The sequence below is a fragment of the Salmo salar genome, chromosome 24 (assembly GCF_965601325.2).
Source record: "Salmo salar chromosome 24, fSalSal1, whole genome shotgun sequence".
Classification (NCBI taxonomy): domain Eukaryota; kingdom Metazoa; phylum Chordata; class Actinopteri; order Salmoniformes; family Salmonidae; genus Salmo; species Salmo salar.
The window spans coordinates 13614193-13626512 of NC_138314.1; the positions used below are offsets into that span (position 1 = coordinate 13614193).

The window sequence follows — 12320 nt, forward strand, 5'->3', positions numbered from 1 at the left end:
TCTGTCTCTGATAAATTAAAATGTAGCAAAAATCTAGCATTTGGGGGCCCTAAGCGAGATTTGGTTGGGGGGCCCACCCACATCGCGAGTAAAACATTTTAGTGGCCCCCTCTTTTTAAGCTGCTGCTTATGTGAATTGTGCCTAGAAACAGCACTGTGTGCACAATATATACATACATTTATTACAGTATATGTAGAATTATGGTACTTTAAGTAAAGTGAGTATCTCGATAAAAAGGTACAATTATTTTGGCTTTAAAAATGATGTTATTAAAAAGGACTCTACCATCCATAAGTGGGACCATTCATCCACAAGCATGTTTGGACTTTTTAATGTCAACCTGCAACCTGGCTATCTGTTCTATTCAATCTCAATCAATTCCATCAGATGTCTTTGTGCAGTAAACATCATTGTCCTCTTGAAAGGCCACAATGGCAATATAATTGATTAGTTGTGTAGCTGCAAGCAAATAGAATACCTTTCATCCATGTACAGTGCCTTCGGAAAGTATTCAGACCCCTTGACTTTTTCAAAATTATGTTACGTTACAGCCTTATTCTAAAATGGATTAAATAAATAACAAATCCACAGCAATCTACACACAATACCCCATAATGGCAAAACAAAAACAGGTTTTTAGACATTTTTACAAATGTATTAAAAATAAAAAACAGAAATACCTTATTTACACAAGTATTCAGACACTTCGCTATGAGACTCGAAATTGAGTTCAGGTGCATCCTGTTCCATTGATCATCCTTGAGATGTTTCTACAACTTCATTTGAGTTCACACCTGTTTATATAATGTCCCACAGTTGACAATGCATGTCATAGCAAAAACCAAGCCATGAGGCCGAAGGAATTGTCCATTAGAGGTCCGAGACAGGATTGTGTCAAGCCACAGATCAGGGGAAGGGTACCAAAAATCATTGAAGGCCCCCAAGAACACAGTGGCCTCCATTATTCTTAAATGGAGAAAGTTTGGAACCACCAAGACTTCCTAGAGCTGGCTGCCCGGCCAAACTGAGCAATCGGTGGGAGAAGGACCTTGGTCAGGGAGGTGACCAAGAATCCGATGATCACTCTGACAGAGCTCTACAGTTTCTCTGTGGAGATGGGAAAACCTTCCAGAAGGACAACCATCTCTTCAGCACTCCACCAATCAGGCCTTTATGGTAGAGTGGCCAGACGGAAGCCACTCCTCTGTAAAAGGCACATGACAGCCCGCTTGGAGTTGACCAAAAGGCACCTAAAGACTCTCAGACAATTCTCTGGCCTGATGAAACCAAGATTGAACTCTTTGGCCTGAATGCCAAGCATCACGTCGGGAGGAAACCTGGCACCATCCCTACGGTCAAGCATGGTGGTGGCAGCCTCCTGCTGTGGGGATGTTTTTCAGCAGCAGCGACTGGGAGACTAGTCAGGATCGAGGCAATGATGAACGGAGCAAAGTACAGAAAGATTCTTGATGAAAACCTGCTCCAGAGCGCTCAGGACCTCAGACTGGGGTGAAGGTTCACCTTCCAATAGGACAACGACCCTAAGCTCATAGCCAAGATAATGCAGGAGTGGGTTTGGGACAAGTCTCTCCAGAGCCCGGACTTGAACCCAATCGAACATCTCTGGAGAGACCTGAAAATAGCTATGCAATCGACGCTCCCCATTCAACCTGACAGAGCTTGACAGGATCTGCAGAGAAGAATGGGAGATACTCCCCAAATACAGGTGTGCCAAGCTTGTAGCGATATACCCAAGTTGAGGCTGTAATCGCTGCCAAAGGTGCTTCAACAAAGTACTGAAGAAAGGGTCTAAATACTTATGTAAATGTGATTTTTCCGTTTTTCTAAAAAACAGTTTTTTCTATGTCATTATGGGGTAGTGTGTGTAGTTTGATGAGGAAACAAAACAATTTATTCCAATTTAGAATAAGGCTGTCACTTAACAAAATGTGGAAAAAGTCAAGGGGTCTGAATACTTTCCGAATGCACTGTATATTCTGTCATTAACACAGAACGGGCAAATGTCCAGGTGACATTTTTCACCTCATGTTCAGACAGCCTTTTACAAACAAGAAAAGAAAGATGCAAAACACTACACTGAACAAAAATATAAACGCATCATGCAACAATTTCAAAGATTTTACTGAGTTACAGTTCATATAAAGAAATCAGTCAATTGAAATAAATAAATTAGGCCCAAATCTACGGATTTCACATGACTGGGAATACAGATATGCATCTGTTGGTAACAGATACCTTTAAAAAAAAAAGGTAGGGGTGTGGATCAGAAAACCAGTCAGTATTTGGTGTAACCACCATTTGCCTCATGTAGCGGGACACATTTGCTTCACATTGAGTTGATCAGGCTGTTGATTGTGGCCTGTGGAATGTTATCCCACTCCTCTTCAATGGCTGTGCGAAGTTGCTCTATATTGGCGGGAACTGGAACATGTTGTCGTACACGTTAATCCAGAGCATCCCACACATGCTCAATGGGTGACATGTCTGGTGAGTATGCACGCCATGGAAGAACTGGGACATTTTCAGCTTCCAGGAATTGTGTACAGATCTTTGTGACATGGGGCTGTGCATTATCATGCTGAAACATGAGGTAATGGCGGCGGATGAATGGCACAACAATGGGCCTCAGGATCTTGTCACGGTATCTGTGCATTCAAATTGCCATCGATAAAATGCAATCGTGTTCGTTGTCCGTAGCTCATGCCTGCCCAGTTGTGAGGCAGGTTGGACGTACTGCCAAATTCCTTAAAACGACGTTTGAGGTGGCTTATGGTAGAGAAATTAACATAAAATGATCTGGCAACAGGTCTGGTGGTCATTCCTGCTGTCAGCATGCCAATTGCACGCTCCCTCAAAACTTGAGATATCTGTAGCATTGTGTTGTGTGACAAAACTGCACATTTTAGAGTGGCCTTTTATTGTCCCCATCACAAGGTGCACCTGTGTAATGATCATGCGGATGAATTAGCGTCTTGATATGCCAAACCTGTCAGGTGGATGGATTATATTGGGCTCCCGAGTGCCACAGCGGTCTAAAGCTATGCATCTCAGTACAAGAGGTGTCACTACAGTCCCTGGTTCAAATCCAGTCTGTATCACATCCAGCTGTGATTGGGAGTCCGTAATGGTGGTGCACAATAGGCCCAGTGTCGTCCGGGGTAGGCCGTCATTGTAAATAAGAATTTGTTGTTATCTGACTTGCCTAGTTAAATAAAGGATAAAAAAAATCTTGGCAAAGTGGAAATGCTCGCTAACAGGGCTGTAAACAAATTTGTGTATGAAAAATTTCTGAGATCTTTTGTTTCAGCTCATGAAACATGAAACTTTACATGTTGCGTTTATCTTTTTGTTCAGTGTACAGTGATTTTTTTTTTATGAACAAAAATAATAGACCAAATATATCTTATTTTCTCCAGTGAAAAAAAAAAAAAAAACAGTCCCATAGTTTTATGTATGACTTTCCGTACGTCTTACGTAATACAATTGGTTTGCTGTACCAAACAGCTGCTGAAAGATGGATTTCATGTCTTCAGTCTGAAACCTGTTGATGTTCTGGACAGACAGACTGACAGTCATGATTACCCTGAGCGTTAACAGAGTCAGGGTAAGTAGCCGCCTTTTGGCACTTTTTAACCAATTATTTTTTAACAACATCTGCTTCCTATGACTTTCATTGCTTCATCATACAGTTTCATCAGTAACTTTTTTTTACACTGTAAAATACAACAAACTAGTATACCCCCTTCTCTGTATGCCTTATGTTATTTATTATTCACTTAAGTTATAAATTATCAACACAAAAATCCATTCAAAATACAAACATCCATTCCAAGCTTGAGCATCTGTATAAAAAGCAAGATGTTGCAAACATTTTCCAAAGGTTGGGTATATATATAAAAAAATGTAATAATAATAATTGTGAAAAAAAATGGTGAGTTTTCTTTATTTTATAACACAGCTGAAGACTTCTTTGATTTTCAAGGTTTTTTCACACTTGATTTGAATCATAACAAAACACAATTATACATGGCATTAACATAACTTATTATGGGTAGACCTATTTTACAAAAAACGACTAAGTCACAAAAGAAATAAATTGCCTGTCAGATGTTTTGGCTGTGCATGGCTGACTGCCAAGCTGGTGGGATTTGTACTGAATATGGAGAGGACTGTTTTGACTGGGTATTCAGAACTGATCACAGACAACAGCTACCACTGTAACACTCAGTAGCACAGGCTTTTATGTATGTGCTTAGCACTGGTGTGTGTCGGAGGTCACTCTAACATAATATTCAAACTAATAGATATGATGTTGGACTATATATACAGTGCATTGGGAAAGTATTCAGACCCTTTACTCAGTACTTTGTTGAAGCACCTTTGGCAGCGATTACAGCCTCGAGTCTTCTTGGGTATGAACGAGTTTGGCACACCTGTATTTGGGGAGTTTCTCCCGTTCTTCTTTGCAGATCCTCTCAAGCTCTGTGTTGTCTTGGTTGTGTGCTTAGGGTCGTTGTCCTGTTGGAAGACGAACCTTCACCCCGGTCTGAGGTCCTGTGCGCTCTGGAGCAGGTTTTCATCAAGGATCTCGCTCCGTTCATCTTTCCCTCGATCTTGACTGGTCTCCCAGTCCCTGCCGCTGAAAAACGTCCCCACAGCATGATGCTGCCACCACCATGCAGACGTGACACTTGGCATTCAGGCCAAAGAGTTCAATCTTGGTTTCATCAGACCAGATAATCTTGTTTCTCATGGTCTGAGAGTCTTTAGGTGCCTTTTGGCAAACTTCAAGTGGACTGCCATGTACCTTTTACTGAGGATTGGCTTCCGTTTGGCCACTCTACCATAAAGGTCTGATTGGTGGAGTGCTGCAGAGATGGTTGTCCTTCTGGAAGGTTCTCCCATCTCCACATAGGAACTCTGGAGCTCTGTCAGAGTGACCATTGGGTTTTTGGTCACCTATCTGACCAAGGGCCTTCTCCCCCGATTGCTCAGTTTGGCCAGGCGGCCAGCCCTTTGAAGAGTCTTGGTGGTTCCAAACTTCTTCCATTTAAGAATGATGGAGGCCACTGTGTTCTTGGGAACCTTCAATTCAGCTGAAATGTTTTGGTACCCTTCCCCAGATCAGTGCCTCGACACAATCCTGTCTTGCAGCTCTACGGATAATTCCTTCCACCTCAAGGCTTGGTTTTTGCTTTGGTTTGCACCGTCAACTGTGGGACCTTATATAGACAGGTGTGTGCCCTTCCAAATCATGTCCAATCAATTGAATTTACCACAGGTGGACTCCAATCATGTTGTAGAAACATTTCAAGGATGATCAATGGAAACAGGATGCACTTGACCTCAATTTCGAGTCTCGAAAACATTTATTTTAATCAATTTTAGAATAAGGCTGTAACAAAATGTGGAAAAAGTCAAGGTGTCTGAATACTTTCCAAATGCACTATATGTTGCTGATAACGTACAGACTGTAGCTTATGGTATACTGTATAGGTAAATACTGGAGCTCAGCTAGAGTTTAGATTAATATGCTCCTGTACTGTAAGCCCTAAAACACCTCCTCAAAACTCAAAGGATAAATGTAGAGTTGGAGACATTCAAGACCTGTGTCTCTGAGTGCAACACAGCACCGTTGTATTGCCATTGCATATCCATTCAGCCTATCTTGTGTTGTCTTTGGCTCAGAACAGTCAACCTATTAAAGATTGTATTGATCTAAAACTCACTGGTTTAATGTAATCTTCTCTCTGTTCCGCTCAGTAATGGCCAACATGTTGTTGATGGACCAGACAGACATGGTCATTTGGACAGGATATGTGAAGCACTTTGAATACCTAAGAGGGATGCTGTATGCTTGAATCCAATGGGGTGCTGCTGTATGCATGACTTATTGGTTTGGAGATGGCTATCCATACCACTGCTATTTTAAAGAATGTGACTGAACAAAGATGTGTGACATCAATTGTATAAGTTGGTGTGTCTGGCTGTTAACATCTTGTGGTCTGTGTGGGTGTGTAGTGAGTGTGATGATGACACATAATTAAGCAACAAGGCCCGTGGGGGTGTGGTATACGGCCAATATACCACGGCTAAGGGCGGTACGGCTAAGGGCTGTTCGTATGCACAACGCAGCGCAGAGTGCTAGGATACAACACTTAGCTGTGGTATATTGGCCATATACCACAAACCCCCAAAGTGCCTTATTGCTATTATAAACTGGTTATCAACGTAATTAGAACAGTAAAAATAAATGTTTTGTCATACCCGTGGTATATGGTCTGATATACCACGGCTTTCAGCCAATCAGCTCGATCCACCCAATTTATAACAGCAGATAGACCGCAACTGAGAGACGCCGTAAACAATACATTTAAGATCTGTCTGATTCAGACTTTTCAGTGATAACCAACACAACAAGCCACAGAATTCAACAACACAACACTCTGTACAAACATCAGCACTCTTTAGGTTGAAGTTGCTCTTTTCCCACAACACACACTGATCAAGATCCACTCCTCCAGTACAGACACACAGAGACCGGGGCTGGCCCGGAATGAGCAGAAGTCCTCTGATTGGACAATAATTCACAATGAGGAAGTGCTCTGCGCCCCTGATTGGTTAATATCGAATTAAAAAAGGTAAAAGGAAGAAGAGAATCCTCTCTAGCGCGGTTGTGGATGTTGTTGCCATTGGAGGTGGTTGCCATGACAATGCTGCCTTCTCCTTTAAAGGTTTGGCGCCCCAGCCCTCTCACACAGATATCTCATAGGTGGTGCCACCCACCCCGGTCACCTTTTTGACATTACTGTGGCGGCTAGGGCTGAGAGGGGTGCCCTGGGCACTGGAGCTGTTGGGCCCTAGATGGCAGTCCGTTTGCCCATTCACTTTACTTTGCATCATGGCCTCTCTGAATGGGTAGAGAAAAACAAGAGAGGGCACAGTTAATTGAAGTGAGAACTAGCTTTGCTTCAGATATAATATCTCCCCCCATCTTAATACATGCACATGGATTATAAAACACAGAAAGTGTGTATTGTACTTGCATGCATGGTCTGGTGGTGTTAGTAGATGGTGTTATGTCCCAGGAGCATGCAGTATGGAAATGACCATGACACTAGTTAGAGTAATGAAACACATGCCAGTGTACCTGCTGGTACTAGAGTAAATGACCATGATGGTTGTATTCATGACCCCAAAATCTGTATGAAATGTTATGAAATAAGGGCTAAGGTGGGTTGGGTTAGAGCGCGGTTGCGTGGTGCGCGGTGGGCCTCGCGGGGCATGTAGTGGCGACACAGCTACATTTGTGTGGAAGAAAGAGAGTTCTACATTATTATTATGAAATGAATTCTATGGAAGCTGTGCCGTTTCTGTGTTTATGTGCGTCTTTTGTTTCGGTTTTACTCCGTTACCAAATTTTTCCCTTTGGAAATTAGTTTTAAAAAGAAGTCCGAAGGAAATAGACTGATAGGAAATAGACTGTGTATGAATTGTGGTGTCTTTTCCTGTTAAATAAAATATTATAAAAAAGAAATAAGGGGTAAACCAATAGTGTGTTGTTAGTGATATTGTAGGCTTGTAGGAGTTTCTGTAGGTGGTGAAAACATGCATAGAGAGACGTAAATGTTAATGTTGCCCTCCCAGATGGAAGGGATGGGACAGGAGGGAAATAAGCATGCAAACAGAAGGAAATGATAGTGGGGTAATGGAACTTTATTTATCCGAAAGACAGATCATTTAGAAAAATACAAAAGTGGACTCCTATGAAGGCAAAACATTTAAATCCAGTGACATACACAGTACTTCATTTAGATAAAAGGGTATAATATCTCAAAGATACTGTATGTACACAGCACAGCAGGCTGCTGAGGGGATAATAATAATAATAATAACAATAATAATAATAACCTCAGGAGGTTGGTGGCACCTTAATTGGGGAGAACGGCTCATAATAATGCCCGGAACGGAGCAAAAAGGAATGGCATCAAACACCTGGAAACCATGTGTTTGATGTGTTTGATACCATTCCACCTACTCCGTTCCAGTCATTACCACGAGCCCGTTCTCCCCAATTAAGGTGCCACCAACCTCCTGTGGTATACAGAAGCTACATGTTATCACCTAGCCTTAGCTCTCTGAGGCTCATTACTCATCCTGTGTGGGGGGGACTAGAGCCCATACACTGCTAGTTTCTGCCCAGTCAGCCAGCAGGGCTTCCTGTGGAGACTGAGGTCTGTACCCAGCCCCTTAGTTAATTTCATGCACCCCAGGAGACGTTAGGAGGACGTTAGGTTTCATACCTTGGGACACCCAGGCGGGGTGAGTCTGTCCTTTCCAGGGCATGGATAAAGGAGAGTTTCTGGTGGGTGTAGGAGGGGGATTGGGGCATGGTGGGGGAGTGGTGGGGCTGGTGGGCTGGGGAGCGGTAGGAGGGCTCAGGGGCCCTGCCTCCCTGCATGCTGCTGTCAGTGTGCAAGGAGCTGGAGGAAGTCCTGGGGGCACGTACCAGAGAGGAGCCACCAGAGGAGCGCAGCACGGGGGTCCACGGCCCGTAGCTCACCACCCCCATCAGGTTGTCCCTGGAGCCTCCATAGGCCGGGGGTGTGGGGCCTTTGGAGCTAGGGCCCCGGGGCCCGTCAGGGTAGCAGGCGCTGGGAGGCAGGCCGTACCCTCCAGGGCTGTCAAACATGCCTGAGTCCTGAGCCTGATTATAGGCCTGAGCCTGGGAGTGTCCCCCGTGGTGCAGCAGCTGCAGCTTCTCCTTCTCCTCCATCTCCTTACGCTCCTGGATGGATGCCATGATGGTTTTGGACAGGTTGTCGTAGCGCACCGGGGACGGGTCCCGGTCCTGGGGGGACTGCCTGCTCCTGCTCATCCCTATCCCCCTGGAGCCCAACATGGGGCTGAAGCTAGGGGGGACCTGCTGCCTCTGGCTCTGCAGTTCAGGCCCCCGCACATGGCACATTTTGGTTGGCAGGTAGGGTGTGTGGAAGCCCATAGAGGGCATACCGGGGTGGGCCATGCACTCTGCCTCTGCGGCTGGGGAAATGCTGGGGTTGAGCAGGCTGTCGTAGGAGAGGCTGCCGTTGCGGTTGGACAGTGTGTTGGGGGAGAAGACGCTCTTGTAGGGGGTGGAGGTCACGGTCTCGGGCTGCAGGGTAGGCAGCTGGCCCTTGTCCCTGCGCTGGTGGGCCTGCTTCAGGCTGAGGGAGCGGGAGTTGATGAGGTAGGAGTCCAGCTGCAGTGGGGAGGACTGGAAGGTGCGGTGGAGAGGGGCATTGTGGTAGTCAGGCAGGTCCAGGTTGGGCTCTGAGCGGTAGTCAACGTGGCAACGGCCCTCCTCCAAGATGGCTGATGCCTTACGGTGGTCATCTGGCATTACAATCTGACAAGACAAAACAACACAGAAGTAGTGAGAAATATGACTGGACTATTATTTTGACTAGCCATATTATAATAAAAAGGGTTTTATTACAAATCGTTACAGGCTGTCAACTTCATTTCAGTCACATTCGCAACCGTGCAGGAATACAGTAAAATACTGGGTAAGCCTGTTTGCGATTACTATCAAATTCAGTCATTTAGTCTGACCTTCTCCCCTGCCGCGTTGTAGTGGACTTTAGGGATGGTTCCGAACGAGGGCCGGTACTTGTACATGGCTGGGGTGGAGGGGTGGGTCTTGCCAGTTAGGGAACTATCTGGAAGGGGAGGACGGAGAGGACAATGTTACTGTGTGAGAGAGAGCCAAACAGTCATCAGATCCCAGCACAACAATCAGCCTGTTGTCTGTTAAAATGACGTAAGCATCCAAATTTATGGTGTTAGAATTGATAGTGCTGTCATCATCAGAGCCTTTCACGGCTCATTACCCTGTGAAAGTCTTTCCCTCAGTTCAAGCTAGGAACTTGGAAAGGCAAACGGAGGAAAGAATAGACATTCAGCAACTAACAATATGCAGATAAAAATCATTAGAAATCCTCCTTGCATTGAAATCCTTGCTTTTATTTTCTCAGCACAACAGACACTGGATATGTCCTACCAATGTTTTCAGGTTAGTCTTGTGGCTCCGGCAATGATTTTGTCATTGCAAATAACGCAGCAACATAAAACCCCACCAAGTGGCAGTAGAACTACAGTGAGGGAAAAAAGAAACAGGAAGGTCCATACAAGGAAACATGACATTCACTGAGTGTACAAAACATAATATTGTCTTGCTGAATGGCACGCATACACAATCCATTTCTGAAAGCTTAAAAATCCTTCTTTAACGCGTCTCCTCCCCTTCATCTACACTGATTGAGGTGGATTTAACAAGTGACATAAATAAGGGGATCATAGCTTTCACCTGGTCAGTCTATGTCATGGAAAGAGCAGGTGTTCCTAATGTTTTTGACACTCAGTGCTGATGTAGCCTTACATACCATTGCAGTGCATGGAAAAAAAACTGCAGTGTATGTCATGTTTTGTAGCATGTTGTACTACAGTACCCATAATGCTCTGTAACTATATCCGGTTTATCTTACTAGATGTGTTCAAATCAAATCAAATGTTATTTGTCACACGCGCCAAATACAACAGGTGTAGACCTTACTGTGAAATGCTTACTTACAAGCCCTTAACCAACAATGCAGTTCAAGAAATAGAGTTAAGAAAATATTTGCTAAATAAACTAAAGTAAAAAATAAAATACAAATTCACACAATAAGATTACATAACAATGAGGCTATATATAGGGGTTATGTGCGGGGGTACAGGTTAGTCGAGGTAATTTGTACATGTAGGCAGGGGTAAAGTGACTATGCATAGATAAAAAAAGCGAGTGGGGGGGGGGGGGGGGGTCAATGTAAATAGTCCGGGTGGCCATTTGATTAATTGTTCAGCAGTCTTATGGCTTGGGGGTAGAAGCTGTTAAGGAGCCTTTTGGACCTAGACTTGGCGCTTCGGTACCGCTTGCCGTGCGGCAGCAGAGAGAAGAGTCTATGACTTGGGTGACTGTAGTCTTTGACACTTTTTTGGGCCTTCCTCTGACACCGCCTAGTATATAGATCCTGGATGGCAGGAAGCTTGGCCCCAGTGATGTATTGGGCCGTACGCACTACCCTCTGTAGCGCCTTACGGTCAGATGCCGAGCAGTTGCCATACCAGGCGGTGATGCAACCGGTCAGGATGTTCTCGATGGTGCAGCTGTAGAACCTTTTGAGGATCTGGGGACTCATGCCAAATCCTTTCAGTCTTCTGAGGGGGAAAAGGTGTTGTCGTGCCCTCTTCACGACTGTCTTGGTGTGTTTGGACCATAATAGGTGTGGACACCAAGGAACTTGAAACTCTCAACCTGCTCCACTACAGCCCCGTCGATGTGAATGGGGGCCTGTTCGGCCCGCCTTTTCCTGTAGTCCACAATCCTCTCCTTTGTCTTGCTCACAGTGAGGGAGAGGTTGTTGTACCTAAAGCTAACACTGTGGTGTCCCATCTCCTTTTTAATTTATTTAGAATTTAACCTTTATTTAACTTGTCAAGTCGGTTAAGAACAAATCCTTATACAATGGTAACAGAAGCAAGAGGCAAAACGGTCAAACCTTTACTAGAACCCACTCTCAATAGCTTGTTCACTTAAAAGGTTGATTTCGCACAAAAAGGCAGTCATTCATATGGACAGGGTCCTACAGATAAATATTCATATTCTTTTCACCTTCTTCTACGGCAGAATTCCACCTAGAATACAGTAACATAGAGAGGGAGTGATTCATGCTGTAATTATCTCCTCACATTCCCCTGAACCCATCTCACCCCCCCCTCTTCCCCCCACACTCACAGTCTGGAGCAGATTCACTGAACCAGGCCCACTCACAACAAATTACACCTAATTTCTCCTCGCTGATGAAGAGCCATAGAGTCCTGCCACACTGGAGTTCATTCATCAAGCCCTGACTATCTATATAAGTCATGACTCCAGCACTCAAATGAGATGGAGCACTTTTAAGGGGCCAGAGAGAGCAGTTTGGTTCAAAACACCAGAGAGAGAAAGGAAAGAAGGGGAAAGAGAGAGAGCGAGAGAGAGGGGGAGAGAGAGAGCGAGAGAGAGGGAGAACGAGAGAGAGAGATACACACAGAAAAAGAGAGAGAGAGGAATGTGATGATTTTGCGTAGAGTGCCCATTACGGGCTCCTTGCCTTCACTGAACGTCAGCTGGCTCTTCAGCTGGTTGTAGCGGTCTGCTTTGGGCGGCAGCGGGGGCTGGGTGTCTAGGCCTTTGTCATCCAAGGCTAGGCCATCCAGACTGATCTTGGACTGGAGA

General features: G+C 44.7%; 1 protein-coding gene across 1 annotated transcript in view; it reads right to left on the reverse strand.

Moving 5' to 3' along the window:
- Positions 1-244: 244 nt before the first annotated feature.
- Positions 245-12320, reverse strand: part of zdhhc8b (zinc finger DHHC-type palmitoyltransferase 8b) — a 90170-nt gene continuing 78094 nt past the window's right edge. Inside the window, exons 8-11 of the mRNA XM_014170896.3 lie at positions 12196-12313; positions 9617-9723; positions 8326-9410; positions 245-6932 (exon numbers count right to left, since the gene is read on the reverse strand). Coding sequence (XP_014026371.1) covers positions 6776-6932; positions 8326-9410; positions 9617-9723; positions 12196-12313 — 1467 coding nt within the window. The 3' untranslated portion in view covers positions 245-6775. The remainder of the gene's footprint in view (positions 6933-8325; positions 9411-9616; positions 9724-12195; positions 12314-12320) is intronic.